The sequence below is a fragment of the Pocillopora verrucosa genome, chromosome 3, assembly GCF_036669915.1.
Source record: "Pocillopora verrucosa isolate sample1 chromosome 3, ASM3666991v2, whole genome shotgun sequence".
Lineage (NCBI taxonomy): Eukaryota > Metazoa > Cnidaria > Anthozoa > Scleractinia > Pocilloporidae > Pocillopora > Pocillopora verrucosa.
This window is the reverse complement of record NC_089314.1, coordinates 31939636-31964422: the sequence shown is the minus strand read 5'-3', so window position 1 is coordinate 31964422 and position 24787 is coordinate 31939636. Positions and strand designations below refer to the sequence as shown.

Here is a 24787-nt window from a genome sequence, read left to right as displayed (position 1 = left end):
AAAGTGTTTTACTGGGCACACATAGCTGCAACGGGAAATGCAGTCAGGCTGACTAACTTCTAGCACCAATATCTTTTATTTCTTGCTCCAATATTTAATAAGAAAGAAATTCGCTTCATTTTGAGTTTTATCAATTTTATTCTCGGTTAAATACAAAAAAAGGTTCATAGTCATAGAAGCCTAAGAGGTTATGGGGTTACTTACCTCCAAGCTTTGGGCTTGACTATAATGCAGTAGGAAATTTACGTAAGGAGGGTGTCTCAGTTATGAGCCACAAAAGCTGACAAATATATGCAGTGCTGGGGGGCTACAGGAATAACGCTACATGTATGTACTAAAAAGTTCAGATTCAATTACCTTATGGCCATGGAGAAAATGATGACATAAATGGATTAAGTGTTACCCCATAATCTTTTTACCTTTATACAGTGAAATTTGACATCCACGACAAACGAAAGTGGTATAAATGATAGTGGAGTAACACTCTTATGGTTCATCTTGTGCGATCTTCACGCTATTGGTGTCATCGTCGTTTTGTGTTGATCAGTTTTTCTGATTTACCTTATGTTCTCTTTAAAGTTATCACAAGTAAGGAATTCAATTCACAAAAGGGCAACTGTTTGCATAATAGCATGATACTACTGTAGACTTCAAAACATCGAAAACAGATCAGACCAGGTAACAAACGGGATCGACCTATTTGGGATATTGGCCGGAGTTCATCTTACGTCATCTTAACTTGTTCGTATCTACGATTCCTCTACTGACTTGGCGAACTAACCATGTTGGATATTGGGCTAAGATTAGTTGAAAAAAATCAGATTTACAACGAAATTCCTGATCATAGCCGTGCGAGAAAAACCTGGCAGTTCAGCCACAAAATCTGGTAACGAGCCCAGAATGGTGATTAATAATACTGTTGACTAGATATGCAACTATGTTGGATAATTAATGTGCAAAAAAAGGTTCATATTGAGAGCTTGAGATAACAGCTGCGCACGGACACTGCGGCATCCACGTCACCTGTGGCTTTAGTGCAAGTCTTCAGCAATGGTCAGGGTGATATGGCGTCCCTGGCAAATCGACTGAAAAAGACGAACGTGCAAATACAATTTTGACAAGTTTAATTTTAAATTTCATATGCATTGTTGAATTTTTTCCTCCTTCTTTTCCAGTAATCTAAGAGAAAAACACCCTTACTTCAAACCAAGCGCAAAAAAATTGCCTTTCAGATGAGAATTAGTGACGTTCCTTACCTTCCTCTGTAAATTCCATCATGGGAAACTGATTACTCTGTTCGTAATCTGCCAGAAAGAAGGAATGAAATTTTAGCCTTTACATTGAGAAAATTTAAACATTTTGGCTTACTTTCCAGTATTTCAAAGTGCCGTGATTTAAAAGTTTACCTTGTGAATTTTCTTGCTTTATCCCTCTATTATCGTGGCCTATGAATGAGACAAAGAAGATCACTTAATATCACATATAGGTATACTCCGACCTTTTTCGATCTCAAGTTGTCTGAAGCTATGATTTTCAAAAATTTTTTGCGAAAATAGAAATGTTTTACAATGTTTTTCTTAGTGTTAGGTATTACGCTTGGATTCAGCACTCATCAAAAACTAACAGTAACTACAAATTTCATTACCAACTGAGTTTCGAGGCGAGATCGTCAATTTTAGCTGAGAATTAGAAATATCTTCCACAACTTTGCCTTTGCTATTTCTAAATCTGATCACAATCACACCAACAATAACGAAAACCACGCCAACCACAGAGCCCACGATGATGCCGACCAGAGTGCTGGTGCTGAGACCCCTTGAAGTCTCGATTAGTTCATCACGTGTTGTTGTAGGTCTGATGTATTGAGGTGTTGATGCTGTCGAGGGCCACCCAGTTGAAGACGTCAGGAAAGACGTAGAATCTGCCACCAGCTTCCTTTCATCAGCCAGAATGAAAGAGAAAGTGCCACCCATTACCTGATCCTTTAGTTCTGTCATAGCCATGGAAACACTTATCTCCCCAGGACCTCCCGGTAACAGGGTGAAAGAGACGAGAATGCTTCCTGGCTGAACAACGACATCTGCAATTCTAAATTTGTTGATTGACATAGCATCGGCTATTTTTTGCGTAAAATCTATTATAAATTCTTTTTTCTTCTCTTCATTGGGAATGATTTCTTCAAAATTGGCAACAAACTTAAACTGTATGTAAACCAGTTGTTCGGTGTTGAGATGTCGAGAGGACACTGTGAGAGGTTGAGAGGTGGAAGTCTGCGCTGATTGAATTGAAGAGTTGACAGCAAAAATAGTGATGAATCCAAGCTTTTGATATTGACATTCAACTGATACTCCTCCGTTTCCAATTTGGGATGTTGCGCCAGTAATTATGTCCTCTGTGGTCCACAACGAACTTAAGGGGTCCCAAACGTGGCACTAGGGTCGAGATAAGTGTTCATAGAAGTTAAAAATTGTCTTGAGGTCGACATAAGCGTTCATGCAGGTGAAAACGGACTTAAGGTCGAGATAAGTGTTCATACGAGTTAAAAACGGTCTTAAGGTCGAGATAAGTGTTCATATGAGTTAAAAACGGTCTTAAGGTCGAGATAAGTGTTCATACGAGTCAAAAATGGTCTTAAGGTCGAGATAAGTGTTCATATGAGTTACAAATGGTCTAAAGGTCGAGATAAGTGTACATATGAATTAAAAGTGGTTTTAAGGTCGAGAGAAATATTCGCACGAGTTAAAAATGGTCTTAAGGGTCGAGGTAAGTGTTCATACGAGTTAAAAATGGTATTAAAGTCGAGATAAGTGTTTCTTAGGGTAAGGAATTAGACACGCTTTACAAAGAAACAGCTCGCAGGCTTATGTAATTCTAGTGTCTTGTTACAAAATAATTAACTGACCACAGGGACTGTGTCATCAGACTTGCTGTATCTATGCAGTGGAATCCTGAATCTGACAACATCAGAAAGATCACTAACTGGCAAGTTGGCTGCATTCTCTGGGTTGAAGAGTTTGACGTAAACAACGTCACTGATAGAGCTTCTGTTGTTCAACGTAGCTAGAAGGTCGTACGGATACTGCAAGGATTCATGTTCAAGTCCATTAATCTAGATTTCAGGCTCAGTTTATTTAAAACAAGCGTAAAGGTAAGTAATATTACAGTCTTCCCGTCAAAATTTATATCGCCACTGTGATTATTACAGTCACTCGTAATTCATGTCACAGTTGAATTTAACCACTTTCACCTATTTGGGAGGTTTCCCTTGATTTTACGTGACTAATTATATCATTTTAAAATCTTAAAAATCAGCATATTTTGAATCGGGAAAAAATGAAATCACATTGCTTTTTTTCCACTGAAGTATAACTTAAGTCTGACAGAACAGAGAGTTGTATCGGCAGAATTATAAAGGAACGGCTCATTAACATTTGAATACTAGATGTTTACTCCTTCGTAAGAAGCGCATCAAGCAGCAATTTTCTCAGCTGCAGTAATGGCTCGCGATATTTCACTTAACTACGTGTGCTGTACTCGCCAGTTCAATTCAATTCGTATGCTCTCGGGAATGAACTCGACTTTGTGTATGTAAAACTGAACTTTCCTGCTTACCCCTGGATGTAACTAATTATCTGTCACTGATCATAACTTTTTTACATCTATTTCGTACATCTTCAAGCCGTGATGTTACACAATTTGTTATTATATACCGTCTTTATGAATTAAGTGTGTTACAAACCCACCTGAGCGGACACGATACACGCGCCATTACAACCATCTTGGTCACAGTCCCAGCTTTGGTAGAGGTCCTTCAAAGCTTGTCCAAGCAGGACCTGTGCACTGATTTGAACAGAGCTACAATTTTCACATGCGATGTGAGTGAAGTTAACATCTACATCATCAAAACTGTTCTGTTCACTTTTGATAACAACGATGTTTGACTCAGCAATGACAGCTTCCTCTCCAGTACTAATTCCTTGGCACATGGAACGCCCGAGTTCATCGACGAGAGACACAAGGTCCCCTTTCACTAACATGGAGGCATCGGTAAAGTTGTTGGGGTCGATAAGTGTATTGTAAATACTCAGAACGGTTTCAACCTGTGGAAGGGGAGAGTATCACATTTTAGACAACAGCTTAACCCGGAAAGGAGAAATTTCAACTGGATTTACCATTTTCCGGTGACATAAAGTAAAATTTTGGCGAATAATAGAACGAAACACCAGCATACCTTCGCTGTGCTAACGCAAATGCATGTCCGGCTTAATTTTAAAGGCTCAGGCCTCTGCGGTAAGTCTCATGAAACTCTAGTTAATTCACTGATTAAAATGTGAGGACCAACCTATGGACTCAATATCGTTCCCCAGCATTTAATATAAAAACCTCAGAACTTGGGAAATCAAATCCCAATCTTTTAAAACTAATCGTTTGTTTACGAACGTTTTCATACGATGAGAATTTAAATTACGCCAGACTACCATGACAAACCTCATCTGCTGTCTTCATCATAACTTCTCCCTCTCCTTCACTGCTGCCATCATCAGCTGCCCGTCGTTTTCGACGAGGATTAAAATCGCTTTCTCCAGGCTGAGGAAAATTCATTTCACGAACATTTCCAGATATTTCTTTGAAATTTATCTCTGCATTGCCCTTCTTGGCTGCATCCACAGTGACCTCCACTGCTCTCATTATTCCTGCGTCGCCATCGGGGTCAGGAGTTTTCCCTCTCCGTTCTACCATGAGTTCATTGAGCTATAATTGAAAGGAACACGTGGTTTTTTTACTATCGTTATAAGGAAATAGCGGAGATAGTGAGGAATAAAATTAAAATTCAAAAATTCAATTGTCGGAGGTTTATCTGTATTCTGAATTTCCTTACCCCATTTGCAGCTTCCTTTACACCTTCCTTAAGAGCATCAGAGCTGCCGTTGTCATTGTTGTCTGCACATTGTGCTATTAACTGAAGCTCCGCTGGAAATGGACCAATTTAATCGGTGAAAAGACATGATATGATTAAAAAAGTTATGAACAAAGTTAAAACTCCGAAGGAAGAAGTATGTCAAAACAATCGCATTCGAACCAAACGAACTTTGAGCAAGTTTCTTTTGGGCGTGGATTGTTTTTATTTTTTCTTGTTGCGAGAAAATTTAAGTAATAATATTGTACTCACCGGTAGCTTCAGGTATTTCGCCCAGGCTAACCCGTTCCTTGAGGTCGTCCACTTCTCTTGTTATTTCCTCCGCTTTGCAAAGCGATTCTCGCGGAGTAACAGTTGCTGAACATTCACTGAGTGTTTTAGCTCCCTGCATATCTTTCGCTTCTACGAAACACTTTATTTCGTAATTGTTGACCTCTTTACCTGTAAAAGGGCCCAAAGGATTATATGAAACCATGAAACATTCTGTCTACCGTCGTACCTTTAGCACTGAAAATATCAGATCAGCGTTATGATTTGTTTTCTCGCCTTCCTCGATATATTCGCAAGAAAAAGGTTTTTTCTATATTTTATATGAATTACCGTTTGAGTATTATCAACGTAAGATACAGAAACTTGCCGAAATTCGATTTTAAAAAAGGGTAGGAAGAAAAAAATTGCATATTCCAGTAAGTCAAGGTCGTTCAATCTAATGACCTTCTCTACACAATTGGAATTGCAACTAGCTTGACCGCAAGCAAGACTGTTTACAACTGAAGTAACTTCAAAGCACGACATTCATTCTGTTAGAATGACTAAGAGACCACTTATAACTTAAATCTATACATTAATAAAGGAAAGATTTTTGCAAATTTCGGTTCAGTGTTGGTTAAACGCAGACTATGCTGGATGATATAAGAAGTCAATTAAAAAAGACCTTCATATATGCTATCCAGACACGTCCACACTTCCCTAGGCCACTCTAGGACAAAGTTCCTACCTTCAGGTAAAAGGACGTCTTCACAAGTGTTGTCCATAGACCAGGAAGAAATGGCGTGGTATTTGGTTTTCTCGCCTTCCTCGATATATCCGCAACGATACGACAACTCCTCGCCTTCAGGGTCTTCAAAACCTTGACCTGTTATCGAAATTTTTCCATCCTCTGATTTCTCAACTAAACCTAGAAAAGGAAGAAAAAAATGATTGAAATGAAAGGAACAATACTTCATTGAAATGTGGATTTTTGCAAGCGTTTAAAGCTTGTACACCAATCTTTGAAACGAAGCAAGTCATTGTACTCAAAAGGAGTACATAACTATATTTGAGTTCATAACTATATTTGACCATAACTTCATAACTATATTTGACCAAGGTACCATTTATTTTGCTTACTTGTTCCTTCCAAAGGTGGCTCATTAACATCAAGCTCCTCCTCAACGAAAGCTTCCAGTTCCTCGTGGAATACCTGACATTTGCATCTTAACTTTATTCCATCTGGCAGGTTTTTCAGAACAAGCGACACTTTCTGCTTGATAATGAGTCTATTCGGTCTCTTCTTGACGATAAGGACTGATCGCGTGCGAGCAAAAGCTTCGAGATCAACGTCGATCATTTTGCCTAATGAGAATATAATAATTTAGTCTCTTTATGTTAATTCACCGATAGACATTACATTCATTTGCAAAACACGAAAGAAACCATTTAGACCACAAACGGCCCTTCTCTCTCAACGTAATCTACTGTACGAACCAGTTCAAACAGGTGGAAAAAATACCTCAGTGCTGCGAGAACTTCAACAAAAGAGGCGTCTTTTCCATCAACTTCTATCGACAATTTCTTTTCTGATAGAAATTAAATTTCTTACCTTGTGTATAATGCAGTAAAACCAAAGTTGCAGTTAGCCTACGAGAAGTCCTTCTTTCTCCTCGTAGTCTGGCTGTATTGCATGTGTTCATATCTAATAGTTGGCCGATTTGAAGCAAATTTGGGTAACTTTGCTTGATTTGCCTTAGCTGATATATTTCTCATCATTCCTTGCTAAGTTTGACCGGTTTACAGGTGTCGCTCTTAAGCATTAATCGTGACTAAGTCAAGTAACTCACCTTCGTCGTCTCTCTCTTTACACGACCATTTAACTGTTACTTCAGGTAGCTTGGTCTTCAAGACAACTCGGAATATCACCTTGTTACTAGTGAGAATTCGAGCGACTCGAAGCATCTTTACCTCAGGAATTTCCCTTCCTTTCAGTTCATAGTACACGGATGCAGAGGCGTTCATGTCGTCCTTGTAATAATTCAGTGTCACAGCACAACTGTTGGTTCAATGAGAAATTCCACTATTTGATATTAAGATATTTCAATCTTTCAACCCTATCTCGTATGAATTTCAAAATGAGGAAGGAACGAAACAAGAAACAATCTATTCTTACGTTTTATCAGCAGGTAATGTGTCTGGTGGAATACGGACAACTGCTGTTCGTGGTAAAATGAGCCGTTGAATCTTTTCGCTTGTCTTGTTTCTGTAAAATGTTGGATACCATTTGTCCCCTTCTTGGCAGTTTGCCATCCACACGTAAATGGGATTTCCACGTAAGTTGTTAGGATCTTTGGAGTCGCTCCCATCACACACTGCCTCTTGGTGGACACTTAAAGATACTTTTTCTCCACCTGTAAAGGGGTTATGGTCGGGTGAAACGAAGTTCTGTCAAAATTTCAATGGCCTCTGTTGTGTATAACAGGAGCCGTTCTCTATTTAATGTCACAGATCCTCCAGTTACCGTGGTACTTTATTTACCGACGTTATTCACTTAAGTTAAGAGTAAGTAAGTGAAAACCTGGACTTAAGTTAGCTTAGAAGTCAGAATGACTCTCTTTCCTCCACAATACTTTGACAACAGTTACCAAACAGCGTTTGCTCATTTGCTATACTTTGCAGCCACGGGCTTAACAAAAACTTTTGAATAGATGTTCAGCCTTCCGCTGCTAGTTCCGCTTGTACTGCCGTACCTTTAATCTTGGCGACAATAGGTACTCTCTTTGTCATAATGGTGACTTTGTCATCCGAAAACAGTTTGTCATCACCTTTGACATACACTGTCAGAGTGAATTCATATTTCTGCAAGATCAATTAAAAGCAAAAATATTTGGGCTTTAAGTGAGACGCTTAAAACACTCCCAACCACCCAACGCGGACCGTGGATATGTTTGCAAAATTACCATTAAAACGCACAGCAATATAACAGCAATACCAGAAACGCATTGAACCAAGTATAGCAAACATAATATTTTTCATGGAAAAAAAGCCAAACTACATCAAATAGACGGTAGTTTCACTTAAATTTAGGTTTTGGTTTTGGCTCCATAATCAGCTCCTTCTCTAGAGATGAACCCTTCCCTCTGGCTTCTACGCACGGACAAATGATGATCAGACTCAAGAAAGTGGCAAAAATAAAGCAAGTAAGGTTGAATGACTTCACCGTGCTTTTTCGGCAACAGCTTCGGCAACACCATGAAATATACTCACTCATGTACGTCCAACTCTGAACGTACCTCACATAAAGATTATACTTCTTATTTTCCTTACAATTTAAATTCTTCACAGCACAAAATTTGTAAGCATTTTCTACAAGCAATTTTAATGCAATATCTAGAAAGAGGGAGATGTTATCACAATACAAAACCAAATCCCCCTAGCCGATCTGTAAGGTGATATAGAACAGCTGAAAGGGAAAAATACTAATGACAGTCGATGACTTGGAAGTTTAAAGTCAAACAACTCACTTTCCCAGAAGTCCACTGATCATCTTTTATTTCAAGCACCGGGCTGCTGTCATCAAACTCCATATTTGGGTCGTCACATGACCATATAAATGACAAATAACGCATGTCTGATGTGGCGCACGAAGAGGCACGAACATTTGCTGCCAGCGAAAACATAGAAGTAGCAGTTCGATGGCAATCGATAAATATTGATTCAACCAGCACATGCAGCTTTGAGCTCAATCTTATAATACTCAAACTAAGAAAAAGCAAAAATGAAGCTAGCAAACTGTATGTCATAAATACTTATGAAAGTTATTATTGCTCTCCGAAATATTTGAGCAAACATAAAAAATAATGGATGCGTCGTCTATGTTTCCCAAACTTTAGAAGAGATCGTTCCACAACCTGCTTTTCTGAAATCCTGCCAAGCCTTTATTGTCCTCAGTGTATAATTGTATTGATTTTTAATGAAGATCTAGTTTCATCATAAATATCTAGTATATGGCCATGAATAATCTTGAAATTACCAAGGATGATTTTTAAATATAGTCCTAATACTAAGCTACTTTAATAATAAGGATTCATTTTAGAATATAACTTAGAGTACAAACAGGCTATAATTTATTCGATGCGTCTTCCTGAAAGAAAGTTGGCTTTCTTTCATCCTCAGAGTGCAGGGTCAACGAGGAAAAAATTAAGTAAAAAGCTATTCTGTCTTAAACTCATGGGTCCCTACAGCTAATAAATTGTCCAACTCACCGCGTAGCTTCAGTGTTCGAGAGGGACTAATTTCCATTGTCGCCTTAGCAAACTTGATCTTTGGAATTTCTTTACCAACTCGCTCAGTGATGATGGAATCACAAGCCATTTCCATTTTTTCTGTGAGACGTTCCTGGGCACACACTGTTATGTTGTATTTTGCTCCCTCTAGGACATTGCTCGCATTAAGTCGTATTCTAGTTTGATTGGATGGCAAGTATTTGAATCTGCTGTTCAGTTCCTGCACGTTAGCGGTGTGCCTAGATGCTGCCGGTGAATCGATTACAGCCACTGTCCAATTCATATTTGCTGGCATGTTTGTCTTTGCGGAAATCACTAATGAATTGCACCGTCCTACAAAAAAACAAAAGACATCTAAATTCCATTAAATGATAACGAATCTCCACGCTTCGCTTCCCGATGTAACACACAGCTCGCATCCAAATTATCTTCCCTCTGCTTTTAAAAGGTCTTGGCTCATCAACTCAACTAAACAACCTGCAACAAACTACAACCTCATTTGCAAATGGGGTGGCATGCAAAATCTAAACATGCTGTTACTTTCTTGTCGTTTCATTCATTTATATCACCAAATCAAAAGTTTGGATCTCCAGGTCCTGCTATGCGACTTTACAATTACTATCAGTTTTTTAATACATCCGAGTTTATATCACTTTGATCTCACATCGCGTTTTGGGTGAAATCCCTTTGCACATACCTACTTTCTTTGGGCCAGAAATCTCGACCGAGAGATTCACACCATCTTCTAAGTTGCACGTGACATTCTTTTTATCTGAAGGAAAATGTTTAGTATAACTTGACCATTTGCTTTTAAAACTCTTCAGGTCAAGTTCCACTTCCTCTCCGGGGCGAAGTCGGGAATTTTGCGGGAGGCTGATGATAAGTTTTTTATTTTTACAGCGAGCCTTTGACTCTTTAGTTATTTTTTCCAGAGCACTGCCTGTTATGAAGCGGTCGCCACTCTCCCACTTGTCGGTGCAGTCAACCAGTCTATCAAAACGGATGGATATGAAGCGAGCAGACGCCCTAAACTTGCATTCCAAAGGCTTAGGTACGCGATCGTAGAAATTAAACTTAACTGCAATATCTCTGGATATTTTTTCGTTTTCTGCTCCGATGGCAAAGAGAATGCTGATCGTTCCGCGCTGCGCCTTAATGAAACGCTTCAGAATACAGACAATTGTTGTTGGGTTGACGTAAAGGGCTGGAATCTTTTGTAAGCTCTCCTCCTCTTTCTCGTTTTTTTCTTTGGAAATCACACATGCTAAAGAGGTAGTCTTGAAAAATCCTCTACCTGTGAGTGTTACATTTCTTTCGGTGTTGATTTCAGTTTCATTCGGGCTGGCCTCGATGATATCAGGTTTTCCATAAACCAGGATCCTAAACTTGTCGAATCCCAGTTTGTTTTTGTTCCCGTCAAAAGAACAGTTCAGTGAATAGTTACCAGTTCTCATACTTGGTGTTTTTACTATAACTTTCTTCCTTGAAAGAGCCTTCACAAACGTCAAGTCGTATTTTCTGTAAACAACGAATTAGCACAAGAATTATTCTGTTTTTCTTAATTCAAATAATCGAAGATCCTGAAAAACTGCCTCTCACCGAATTTTTGCCAATAAAGTCACATTATTATATTAATGTGACATTAATGGTTATAATCTTCGATGGGAATCCAAGTTATCCTAACAATCCAATCCTCTGAAAATGCCTTGCTTCCAAAGTGTGCTTTATAGCTCAGTTCTTAGTAGCGCCCAAATAGTATCTGAGAGGCATGAATTCGAATTCCCTCGAAGCCTGAATTTTCTCCAGGCTTCCTTTTGTGGAATTGTTAAAATTGCGGCTAACCTACGACGACCATAGCTTTACTTGATTTTCATCTGTAGGTCAAATGAAATTTATTCAATTGAAAAAAATTGATTCCAAAACGTGTACAATGAAATTGCAATCAAATATCAAAATCTTCTCGGCTTCCTTTCATATGCACATCTATGGACAAACGTTCTGAACAGTTACCAAAAATCTAAAACCTAAAACCTAGTCAATGTCAGGGGGTGAGAATACTGGTGGCCCAAAATTAGAACTACTATTGCTTTAACTAACGTATAAATTGATCGTGAACTCTCCTTCTATTACCGCACGGAAAGTCCTTTACAGACCGTTGTTTTACGGTCAAGTTACACGGGTAAACAGGAAATGGATAACTTTGATCCTTTGAACCAAGGGGAATCAGATAAAAAATTGCAGAGCGCATACAGACCTTTCAGCGTCCTTGTAGAGATAGCAGGTGATCTTTTTGGCCATCCCAGTAACTCTCAGGCTCATCAATGTTTGTTGATTTGAAGGTAAGGCTCTGGAATCACAATCAAGGATTTTCGGACATTTATCAAAGTTTTTCGTGTCTTGAGGATCTGCACAATTACCACATGAATCCTTCGTTTTGTTTCCATGTGGTACTCCTTCACAGTCAACACACGTCGAATTATCTCCGCCGCAAACTCCGCACTCGTCTTTTCCCCAATGCAATGGCTTCATAGTTTTCCCGCCAACACAAACAGTAGTATTGCAATCAGACTGTCACATAAAATAGGAAGAGAACTGAATGGTAAGCTCACAGTTCTCACAATATTAAAAATAGATTATTTGCTCACATGTTTTCACATACCCATTTTGCTTTACCGTTGCAGTCACCATTGCAGTCTTTGAAATTGATGACATTGTCGTTGGACTGGCAAATGTTACATTCATCTACGTAAGATGGTATCAAGCAGCTCCCAGAACAGAATGAAGTAGTCTTGTTGTCGCATCTGTTACACTCATCTTCAAAACAAAACATTCATAATTTAGTCTCCTTAAGTAGCCTGGCCATGCCCCACTAACCCTTTTTCTTAAACACTTAAATCAAAAGATAATTACTGACCTTTTTTCTTATTTGAGTAAGGTATGTTATCGCATCCAAGGCAGCTATTTTCCTTGACACCTCTCCTGGGGCACTGATTACATTTGTCTCTTTTCTTCCTTGACCAGGCCACATTATCACACCCAAGCTGAGCTGCTACGAACTTGACACTCTCCCGTGATAAAGATGTATCCAACTCTAAGGCGGTGGAATTCATTTCGTAGTATCCTGATGATTTGTTATCTGAGTTGTCGTAAGCTTTAACCATCAAAAATATCGATTTCCTTGATTGATCCTTTGTCCAAGATACGTTTCTGCGGGGCTTTAAGGCAATGCAATCATTTGGTCCTAAGAGAAGCATCATCCCTGAAGTCAAATTTATCTCTTGTAGAGGGCCATTTTCGATCATGAATTTCCAAGCGACATACTTCTGTGGTGGTGCATGCAATACAGCCAATCCAATCTCAGAGTCATCAGGATCAGCTACAACAGTGAATGGGCGGCGATTCGGGTTAAGCGGCTTCACTTTTATAAAGTCCTTGGGAACCTCTTTCCTTTCGAAGACGTATCTGACATACTCCGAGCTCATCTTCGTCAAGTTTCCAACTCGCCAACATCTGATATCAGCGTCACTAAAGTTCTCCCGAACTGGCGGGAAAGGAATTAATTTCTCACGATTTTCCAATTGAAACTTGGGAGGGTCGTTCAAGGATAATATTCTGACTTGTAGCCGAGCCATTCCTGATCCTATGCGGCATTTGCCCTCTTGTGATCCCGCACAGCTTCCCTAAGATACACATGAGATAACTTTAAAAATACAAATACTTTTAATGCTTTATGTAGGATTGTGTGAATATCAAAATGTCGACAATAAGTTAGTGATTATAAAAGTACGAAAAGTACTTGATTACATTTTGACAGTTAGATTAAAATCTAAAAGCAACCCAAATTAAAGTATGATCTCGTGAAAGTTTGGCTTTAAAGAAATGCAAAGAGCTTTTAAATTCCACTATTTCTTGTTTATGATCTTATTCTCCAATGGCCGCTGTCTTTCCTTTTTGGGGTTTCCTAAGTTTTCTATATAGATATTTCCATTTATAATTGAGGCATCCTCAAGCCAAAGCTGTATGAGAAATAACACAAGCCAATGATGCCCGTTAGAGACCTACAAATTACCTTTACATCCGGCACAATGAAAGACCTCACAAAATTTACAATCTTTCTCTTCAAGTTAACATTGGTTCCTCTCTGTAGTCGATCTATAAGTTTCTCGATGGCTTCCTTAATGCGCCCATTCTCAATCCTACGCAAGATACTGCTATATTCTTTCTCGGATATTTCCCTGAGCCACGTGGGTTTTTCCTATGATATTCAAAACCACACTCATTATGTACATTTATCACATTCGGAGTTAGTCATTGTGGAAATAATCGGGTGAAAATCTTATAAAGGACCCGTTGGAACGCTCTCCTCATACACTAACCATAAACAAATTTTTCCATAAAATAAAAGGAGTCAGCTGATGCAGACCTTTGTAAAACCAGGTGAACTCACTTCATTTAAGTCGACTGGAGAATGCGCTGGTACTCTGCAGGCAGGAGCTAATGTAAGGTTAACATTACCAAACATATTTGGAGACGGCTCCATTACACAGGTCCAATCCGGCGCGAAAAATACAGACTTGGAACTTGGTCCATTCGGAGTAACTTCAAGAAGCTTCCTGGATCTTTTAATGGAGCATCTTAGTTGCACTGTAGATAGGATGAAAATGATATGAAGCTCGTATCTAGATAATCAAAAAGTATCTGAACTCTAAGGAATCAAAATAAACAAACGTTAATACACCTCGCGTCACTATCGTGTTGCAATAAAGAAAAATAAATGATTGTTGTCTTCAATGGATTTTTTTTCTTTTATTTACCTTTATTTAAGGGCTTCGTTTTTGTTATGACCACCCCGGTAATCTTCTGTTGAAGCTGTTTCACTGCTTGGTTGTATAGTGAAGTAAACTTTTTGGGAACCCGACAGGCCAGCGATTTATTTAGTTTTAATTCACTGCAGTTTTTCGGATGACTTGTAACGTTGACATATTTGGAAAACTGGGAAATAAAAATTAACATGGTTTAGTAACACTCCCTATAATACCTGCAAAGAAACGCAAAATCTGGGATGGTTTTTAAAATCTTTCCATGGGGACATGGCGTGACAAGTATCCGTAGGAAAATTACAGGTAGGGGGTTTTACTTTTCTCACAATAAAGCCCAAACGGACCCCATATTCAGCAGACCCGATATCATTAGAAAACACTGTGTTAAGTGGAGTCTAAACAAAGTCACAAGCTTATCGTCCCATATGTCCTTGTGATGTAAACTTGTATTCAGTGAACACCTCACTAGCCGTCTGCTAACATCAGATTGACTCCCAATTGGGAGCCAAAAGCTGCATTTAACCAAGTGGTTGCATTAAATTTTTAGATTTGAAGAAAATATATGACATTTTTTAAAAACAAGTTTCGACATTTCTTCTGTCATCTTTAGTTCTGATTTATACGAAGTACAAAGTTGAATTTAAAGTGAATAACAGAACGCTCATTGGACAAAACAAACAATAGAAATAAAACAATGCATGCAATTACAAGGAAAGTTTTAAATTAACGGAGCCCATGAGGGATAGGGTCTTTCACACCAATCCTAATACCTCTTTTAGAAGATGAAAAAGCCAACTTAATATCTAGATGGCGAACCCTTTTTTGCGTGACAAAAAAAAAAGAGGGTTCGCCACTTTGCTAAGCGTTATGGTAATAACATAGATATCAACTTGGTTTTTTCATCTTTTGAAATAGGTAACATGTTTAGTGTGAAAGACCCTGTGAAAGACCCTGTCGAAACATGTTTTTTTTTTTTTAATTGTCGTATATTTTCTTGAATTCGTGACATATCTGCTGCTATTCAGACAAATTTTTAGATAATGGGAAAAATTAACAGATTTTAAATCTTGTCTTGTTAACATGTTTAATTTTCATACTACCTGATATCGCAAGCCGCGACTTTAAGCGTTTGCAACACACCAAACAAAGTGCATCTACAGAAGTTCCACCACGTTTGCAATCAAATTCTCATTTCAAACAATCCCCTTTATATGCAAATAGTATACAATGTGTACAAATAAAAAAAAAAAATTGATTTACTGAAGTAGCCAATTATGAATATGGATGAATATGGTTGACGCTGTACCAAACCGAAACTTTAACCTCTAGTTCTATCATTGAAAAAACTTCTATAATCTGTTTCTGATGGACACCTTCCTCTTAACGGACACTATAAAGAGCCTGTCATTACTATTTGATAGCCTGCATTCATGAATCATATCATCAACTACTGGCACCTGTTCTTTCTGCGAGGAATGATCCTCTCTCAAAATAATTTTTGGACGAATAACATTGATGTCCAGACCAGCGGCGCAGTTTGGCATCAAAACCATGACAACTACGTCTCTCTTTCGAACCGATGCCGAAATGTCTACACATTGCCCATGTGCGGAATTCCTCGGTCCAATTTCAATTTCAAAGGACAAGAAGCCATGTGCACAACGTTGAAACCTTTGATAAAAAAGATAAGAAAATGAGATTAGCTAGTAAATCAAAGAATTAACAATCCATGAGTGAAAAGATGCTGAGGTTTGTTGTTACTGCTATAATAATTGTTACAGCTATTCCTTTTTGTATGGGTGATAAGATGATTTTGGGTATAATTTGGTGTTAACAAGCCAGGGTTTAAATTTTTCTAAGAAAACAAAATTGCACGAGCTCGTAGGGCCAGTGCAATTTGTAGTCTTTGAGAAATTTACAAGTGCTTCTTTACGTCAAGTTGAACAACAAATCAAGTTATCACTCATCAATAACTTACAGAAAGTAACGACAGACAAAACTTTTTCATCGCACGCGCGCTTTTTATAATTTGTACTCGTGTTGCATGAAAAATGCACTCGTTTTTAGGCAATTAGTGGCGCGTAATTTTTTCCTGCGTAATACTAGTTACTTAAAATGCACCTTAAAGCGCTGTCAGTTGACACCACTAGCATTTGATCATCTGCACATCCTTTGTATGGCCTCCATTCGTTTTCAGCTTCTGATTTGAACTCCAGGCTGGCACTGTATTTATTCCTAACCGCGAACAGCCCGATAAGATCTGGAACTTCGCTGGCCGAAAATAGATTTTTGAGGGGTTCTTTGGACCACAGCATTCGCGCCTCTGGGTCTGACGAGTTACAGAGAGGATATTGAGTGGGTGTGGGTTTCCTGTGCTCCGGTTGTCTCTGTCTAATGCCACTACAGTTTCCTCTGGGAGCACATCTGATGAAACGAAAAAAGGGAAGGGATTAATTAATTTATTGTTGACGCTGTTTACAACGTTAATGCAGAAAGTGTCAGCATATTTTTTCAGTCTATTTTCTTTAAGATGTTATTCTCACAACTAAAGATGTGATTGTTTCATTAAGCGAGTCATTCTTCTGCTGGGTGAATCATCACACACGACTGTTGTCCTCAAACGGACTATGTAAAGTAGTAACTAGACACTGGACAATAGATAAAAATTTCCTCCGCACGATTTTGGACCCATAAAGCTCTCACCTACTTTAGTAATGGCGAGGGGCAAAGAGAGACCAATGGCAAAAATGAAACGGTAAATTTTCTGGAATTAAACTACTGACTTTACACTGAAACAGATGAGGAGTATGGTAAAACTTTGGGAGAATGCAATGACATAAAATTTGACCGACATGGAATCCATGCTTTCCTAATTCTGCTACAACCATTTGAATTCAATACAATTATTAAATTCATTTTTCACCAGAGTGGGACAGATAACAAATCTGAAGAGCTGTTACACTAGATTCTCTTACCGTCCTAGGCGGCGGCAAAACTGTTGTTCGTCTGTACAACTAATGTCAGCCCGACAGGTTTCGTCTGATTTTGATAGAAACTGTTTGCATTTCTTGAGACCATACTCTAGTCTTACCGTAAAGGGGCGGAGGACTTGACAAAAAGCTGCCCAGCCTGTGTGGCAAAGGAAAGAAAACTGAGCTACCAGAGCTGCACATCCACCGACAAATAACAAATACCCTTTGTTTGGTATTTTTATAACATTATTATATACGACGGCGCAAACTTCAATGGTCGCTAATGAAAGTTAATCAAATGTCAAAAGAAGATTCCCTTCAAAATCCTTTTCATACCAGCGCTAATCTTTATTCTAGCAGATGAGTTTTCTTTAGCGTGTCAACGCAGGTCAGAGTGGTGGAAAGCATGAAAAATGATTTTTGATCCAGCAGCAAAATTGCTTTACATCACACGATGATAAAAGAGATCTTTGTGATAAATCCTAGTCTTTGCCTTAGATCGCGTCTAACCATGTCAGCCCGACTGACTGTTCCCTATTCCTGCTGAAAAATTTGATAGTGAGGTGTACCTACCCTTACATACAGAATGAAGACAGAATTGCTTTCAAGTTTTCGAATTTTCGTCAAATTTGTATGGTGGTACAATCATAAGAGTGTTAGTGATGAGGTCAGTACTGTCTGTAATGCAGACGACTATAAGTATTTTGATATTGAAAATATTTATCATTATGGGCAATGAAATATCGTAAATAAGAAAACGTACACCTACCGCTCCTGTTAGCAAACGCACTGACAGAGAAGTAATCAAACTTATCCGGCTTGGTGCAGTTGAAATGTTTAGGGAGGCAATCGTGTTGGCGTGGACAAGACTCTTGATTATCAGGCTTGCACGAAGCTTTTTGGTCAGGCTGACCATTCATCTGGTCTTTGTCATTTGGATCAACGCATTTCATGGCCGAGACAGAAAAAACCTCATCTTTTGGACAACATCTAAGTTTAGGACCAAAAGGTGAGCAGCTTTTGTTTTTTCGTGTTTGCCACTGAAGCCATGTGCCAAAAGAACACGAACCATTTCTAGCAAGGCTAAAAGATTTTTAGAAATTAATTGGAAATCCAAGATTAAACGAAATCTTTTTGTTCAGTTTTTCTCACATTCAGGTATAACATTAAAACTGGTTTCAAACTGGTTTTAATTAACAACCTCATGTTTTAGCTCAATCCACCCTGGATTTTTTTGTTTACTAATAAGCTGAGCTTATTAGTAAACAAAAATCCTCAAAATGTTTTTATACCATTTTAATTTTGTAACAGTTTCTCCGTTTTACAAGACAATGACAAATTAATTGTTATACCCTCAAATTGTGGATCGTGCATATGAATTATTATAATGGATTAAAATTTCAAAACGCTGATTGTGCCCATGTTCTTTTGATGGATGAGCTGTCACAAAAACTGTGTAAAAATTAGTAGCTACCCACTGAGTCTCGGCGTAGCTTAACATAATTTTCATACCTCATAGTCAGCATACAAAATCCTGCATCGTCTCTGCGTGTTTTGTTTTTGTCCCACGGCTCTTTCTCCATTCCCAGTTGAAAAAACTGCCTGTTTGCAGTGCAGTTGGATAAACTACCTTTGGGTACGCAGCCCAACGAAGTAGGACAGTAAACCTCTTCTTCAGAACAGTTGCCTCCAAACGGGGTCTTTGTGGACCGGTTCTTAATAACCCTCGCAAACCTACTTGCATTTTTCCTGAGGAGGTTGCACAGATGGCAATTCTCAGCGGAGAAAGGACAAGCGACGTCAACGATCTTTTGGCAGAAAGTTTTACCAGAGAGGCAACTCATGTGTGATTCGTACCCAGCTTCACGACAGTGAACTTCACGTGACATGCAATCTTTGAGCTGCTCCAAAATGCAAGTCAACAAGGCCTTTCTAACAAAGCAGAATGAAGCCCATCCTGATAGTCATAAAATTTTTAACAGAAGGTTAACGTGTTATCCTGAACTAAATCGTGATGACCAAATATGAATTGAAAAGGTTGATAAACCGCCGTAACGAATTTTGATGGAAAAAAATTACGAGGCTGCTACCAAACCCACCGCCAGACATTTTAACCTTCCTTGTGACTCACTTAAAAACATGGTTTTCTGTGGACTTTCTCTGCGCCAAGGCAACAACGAAATTGTAAGTTTGAAACCAAAATTTATCTTTGAAACTAACACCTTGCTCCCCATTTAATCAATTTATTTATGGCATGATTACCAATGGCATAACTGCATTTTCCACTATGTAAACACACCAATAATCCTTAATCACTCGATCGGCTCCGTGAAGAGCTAAAGCTGTCTTTATCACCATATATTTAACAACAAACGGTTGGAATTTCACGCGACAGCGAGAAACTAATAACCAGTTTCATAGACAAGCTCATTAAATCGAATCACAGTGAGGTTAGGATCTAGATAAGTCACCAAATCTCCCCTACAACTTCAGTTCCATTAGGACAAACTAACTTCGTGAAAAAAGGCAGTGGGTAAAAAGCGGATCTCACACATTACCTGATTTAGATAGTAAACGCATTGTCTTGTTTTGAATATTTCCTGAAAAGAAAGGAAAGAAAAATTTTGTTTTCATTTTCGAGGCTGAGCTTCGCTCAAGTCGTGGAAGAATATTTGAGTGCGCTTAAAGGAAACAAGAAAATTGCAGGAAGCCTCATATGAGCCTCTCTAACAAAATTCAATTTATTGACAATCATCGAAATGACTGATCGCGATTAGCTCTTCGCCAAGAGCTGCGGTCCAAAACAATCAACAAAATCAACAATTGTTCCAAGATGATTCGACACTCATTAAATGGGATTCTCAATGCAGATTTTTTATCAAAGAAATGGAGTTTGGGATAAGGGTTAATCTTGGAATTCAAGCGGTGTACGAATCTTTTAGCTTTTGGTTTCTTTGTCATGATCCATCGGTAGAGTTTTCTTTTAATCAAAAGTTTTAATGTTGACAACACAACTCATCGCACCTGGTTCAATTGAGAGCGCTGCTTGGCTCAATGCTCTGCTCATGTTTGCTTCTTTTGGACATTCGTTTTTCTTCAAGCGGCATCCAGCTCCACAGCCGAGGCAGAGATGTTCTGAGGAATTGCAAAGGTTCTTTGACGCCCACTTTTTCAGCTTCTCAGCGTGACACCCGCGTTCTTTTGTTCTACAGTCGAAGGACGAAGGACAAAACGTCTTTCCTATTGGACAGTGTTTCACCGAACGGGAAACGTTGTATTTCTCCACCAACCAACGCACAAGACGACGAGAAGAAAGCGGTTTTTTGTCATTAACGTTTTTCTTGACGATTTCACAAAAACTATGTTCTTTTTCAGATCTGTTTTTTGACGAAGTCAACCGGTGTTCTTCGGGAACATCGTCGTCTGAGCGATTCATCGGAATGCATCCACCATTATCCTTGAAAACAAAATTCAGAGGAGAAAACTTCTTTCCAGGAGGACAATCAATAAACTTCCGACTGATATTGTGTAAACTTTTGACGAACTGAAGAGGTTCCTGAGTCATCCTGCAGCATTCCCCATCCAGATCTTTGAACAACATCAAATTCGCCAAGGTGGATCTAATGCAGTGGGAATATCGTCTGTCGCATGCCTCTTGATTCTTGACATCTTTTTTATCATGTGTCACGTTAGAACGACGCCCTTTCCCAATTATCTCATCAATCATAGAAGGGTTGAAAGACCGACCCAAAATTCTCCTCAACCTTGTATCATTCAACATATTACTTGTCTCATTTCGCTGAAAGTCATGCTGACCATCTCGAGCCCTCCCAGCTGAGAACGGGTTTGCATCGTCTTGCGAACGACGGCGGTGTTGAACGTTAACTTGGGAGACGTTACGATCAATTTTACTCATGGGGAGACTTTCATTCAATTTGGAGGGGATGCTGTTATTTCGCTTGAGATTGGAATTATGTCCTCTGAAATCCTTGGGACATTGCTGATTTCCAGGTTCACAATTCATTTCCTGGGGTGGACCACAGAGTTTTTCGTTCCTCGCGCACGAATTGTTTCCACAAGTGAACCCCGAGCGATTGACACATTGACCCGTAGGTTCACAAAAAACCTGAAGAAAAAGGAAATCACTGATGACGAGTCACGTGCTAGGCCAGCCTATTTTCAATTCAGTTGAAGGTTTATGTAGTTAAGGTGTGAATTAGCGTCACACTGCACAAGAGCCTTTCAACTGACCAAGAAGTTGAAACAAATGTAATTGTAATCAGTTTTCTCTTTAGTTCTGTTGTAGGCCTAAGCTCTGATTAGCTCTTTCATCTTTGGCTGGAATTCATCGTCTGTTCGCGGTAATCTTATTTAGAGGTTTTGTTTCAACGACCCGTTAACAGCTGGTAATCTCAATGCAAATCTACAATTTCCCTTTCAACGCTATTTTGCCTTTCGTGTTGACAAAACTTAGCTCTTTCAGGATCAACAACATTGAGGGACTACGGAGTAAATTCTAAGTTTGCGAACAAAGCGGAAATCACTCTACAAGATCAGTATTTGAGCTCCAAATATTGAAATGTATAATTTGTCCTTAATAGATACTTAAAGCTATTCAATTTTACGCTGGAAAAAGGTAAAAGCTCCAAAATCAAATGAACTGAAAGGATGTTTGCCAGTCAACTATGAAATTTAATTTCATGCAAGTTTTGAAAAGTTTCAACTTTGCTAGCAACTTTGCTACCTTAATGATAATTTTCAGTTATTCAATAAAGGCCCGGCAGGGAAACAGACCTTGGAAACAAATAAATATTTTTGGGGCAGTTCTCAATAATTTATCTGTTAGCAATTCATGTATCCGACAACGATAAAGGTATCTGTCAACAGTGAAGGTTAATGCACGACGATGAAAGATAGTTTTTTTTTCCATTATTATTGCCACTGTCTCTTACCTACTCTATCGCGTTTTGGGGAAATACACGCCATTTACGCGAGGCCTGACGAAACTTTGGTTACTTAACACGAATTTTTGACAGGCAACGAAAACGATTCCGAGAAGAATTTCAAATCTTCATTTCTATGTAGTTTTTCCACAATTTGACAGGGAAGTAAATCTGTGTGGAGTTGTACACACAATTTTGTAAGGGTTGGCCAACATTTTCTACAGTTTCCTCTGCACTGAATTTTTTCCTCAGCTAAAGACCAAAATAAACTTATTATCAACACCTGCTACACAAATCCGCTTAAGCTGAGAATTGTGAAATATGAAGCATAACCAAGGAACAATTAAACAACGTTTGACATTTCCGGATTTGATAGACTTAAAACCCTGACGAGAGTCAGTTTGAAAGAAAAACCAATTCTTAACTCTTTCCAGTTTTCTTGTGAAAGCCCAGAGTTAAGTTAAACTCCTTCAACGTAATAATTTGGGAATATGGTACAATAATTCAAATAAACACTAAAGTTTTGAAGATTAATCTTAAAAGATCGTTTATTTGTGGCATACCACAACGTTTGCACAATAATTCATGCACGTCAGGGATCAAGCAATACATAACGTGAGTCAACACACCGATCAACGATAACAGAGGCCACGGACAAAGGTAAAAGATGGCGGTTGCTCGTTTACGCGAAAGGGCGTCGAAATACAGTGATGAGGCAAAACACACCAAATGATTTTCGAGATGAACCAACTATTACATCGATACTCCTTACCCGTAAGCGAAATCTTCGAAATAAGTTTTAAAACTAGAAATGAAAAATGATTTGAAAGGACATCTGAACAATGCTGAAGAAAAACTGAAAAAAATGAAAGTTCTTTCTATACAATAGATCTTACATCTATGCAGGAAAATTAAAACTTTCTCAAATATTTGACTTGAAAACGCAACATTTTAATAGATAAGCATATCATCGCAAACACAAATTAGGATAAATAACTAAAAAACCACAAACAAACCGGGAAAAGTTTATAAAAAGTTCATTCCGTGTTTTTAAAAATTCACTGAAATAATTTTTGAACAAGATACAAAGTCAGACTCTAAAGGAAAACTAATGATACGTTCACGGACAGATATATCAGTAATATCACGATTTTAAAAATTTCAATATTTATTATGATTAGCTGGCAAAAAGTAACTATAGTTTATAGCATTTCCTGTTCAAAACGTCCGGAAGATTTGCTAAGAGTAGTGTGAATTTACACGCAGCTTTCAACACTAATATTTCTTCAATTCTTTACACCTTAATGAAGAGTCTTTTATCTTCCACTGGAGCAAATATTACTTCATTACTGCTTGACAAAATGTTAAGGTTATGTTAATTCAAAACATGTTCTGTGTTCATTACACAACAAAAAATGAACTTCAAAGAAAGATGCATACCGATAAAAGATTCTCGAACAAAAACCTCCACAAAAAAAAACTGACTTGCAGATAATTGCGAACAAGGCTCCGCTATAACCTGCATGTAAATATACATACGAAAACGTATTTGACAAAGTTAAAGTTTTCACACCTGATAAGGAGGACAGCGGTTAGGGTTGGTCGTACTGTTACTCGCACTGTGACCGCTTCTGGAGCCAGAACAGTTCACATCTGCAGAAAACAACAGAACGAATCCAAAGCAAGCCCAGAACTCTGCAAAAAGAAGAAAAAACATAAGTATTAGCTAAGTTAAGCGACCGAAGCACATATCGCACAAGTCTTTTAAACACGACTGCTTGTCTGTTTTAATGCACCTTTTAGCTGCATGTTATTGATTCATTCACTTCTACAGGCCTTCTCGTTGGACTAAACTGCCACTTGATTTACAAAGTCAACATATAAACTTGAGCCTTCACCAAATTGCAATCACAATTTATATGCTGCTTTCGTCCTTTGCAGTCGTTTAATAATAAATGAACTTTAATTGTAGAAGTCACATGTGCCACTCACTTGATCCGGCCCCTTTATGATGGTAATATGACGTGCTATTTAAAGCAGAACACCCTTATTGTTTCCTTTAGAAGAAGAAACAAAACATTATTTCTTATTTGAACTGGTCTGGATCAATACCAGTCACTGGGCACAGCCACCCATGAAAAAGTCCCCTTCATAAAGTTATCAAAACCACCCTTCATAATCAAGGCGTTTTGAATCGCTCTTTGCAACTCGATCGGAACCGTTATTTACCTACATCAGTATATGTGTACACACTATGCCTAAGGTTTCCTTTTAAGCTTCCTGAGAATTTGCCACTTTTAACGTTCTTGAAGTGTCACTTTAATAGTTCCAAAAATCACCATTATTACCGTCCCTGTAAAACAACCACATTCAACTTCCAATAAAATCGCCACTTTTAACGATCTTTCCTAAGATACGAAAATCATTTTCTATATTGTTATATGTAACTGACGACATTTATAGGCTTATGAACCATACAGAGCGATGGAAAACATCTTTATTATGCAGAGTCGCTTTGATAACTTTATTCGGAAAGTTTCTTCGAGGGGGGTACTGTACACAAATGATAACAGAAAGTTCCTTGAAAATGTCTTTC

General features: G+C 38.4%; 1 protein-coding gene across 2 annotated transcripts; it reads right to left on the bottom strand.

The window, feature by feature from the left end:
- Positions 1–118: 118 nt before the first annotated feature.
- LOC131774577 (uncharacterized) lies at positions 119–24204 on the bottom strand. 2 transcript variants are annotated; one of them, XM_059090626.2, is made up of 32 exons: positions 24184–24204; positions 23765–23886; positions 20273–21374; positions 19807–19848; positions 18761–19205; positions 18018–18331; positions 17252–17405; positions 16398–16700; positions 15734–15947; positions 14271–14448; positions 13904–14100; positions 13526–13711; positions 12371–13136; positions 12116–12270; positions 11711–12024; positions 10154–10974; positions 9436–9789; positions 8695–8834; positions 7921–8029; positions 7344–7581; positions 7018–7226; positions 6308–6532; positions 5916–6095; positions 5171–5359; positions 4880–4971; positions 4489–4752; positions 3744–4100; positions 2903–3079; positions 1646–2432; positions 1407–1445; positions 1257–1304; positions 119–1085 (listed from the first exon to the last, which is right to left on the bottom strand). In XM_059090626.2, exons 3-32 carry the CDS (start codon positions 21270–21272, stop codon positions 1045–1047), a joined length of 8538 nt encoding a protein of 2845 aa, XP_058946609.2. In that variant the 5' UTR covers positions 21273–21374; positions 23765–23886; positions 24184–24204; the 3' UTR covers positions 119–1044. The 2 variants fall into 2 exon arrangements, with proteins under 2 accessions (XP_058946609.2, XP_058946608.2); XM_059090625.2 differs by lacking the exon at positions 24184–24204 and adding an exon at positions 23988–24125.
- Between the last annotated feature and the right edge of the window lie 583 nt (positions 24205–24787).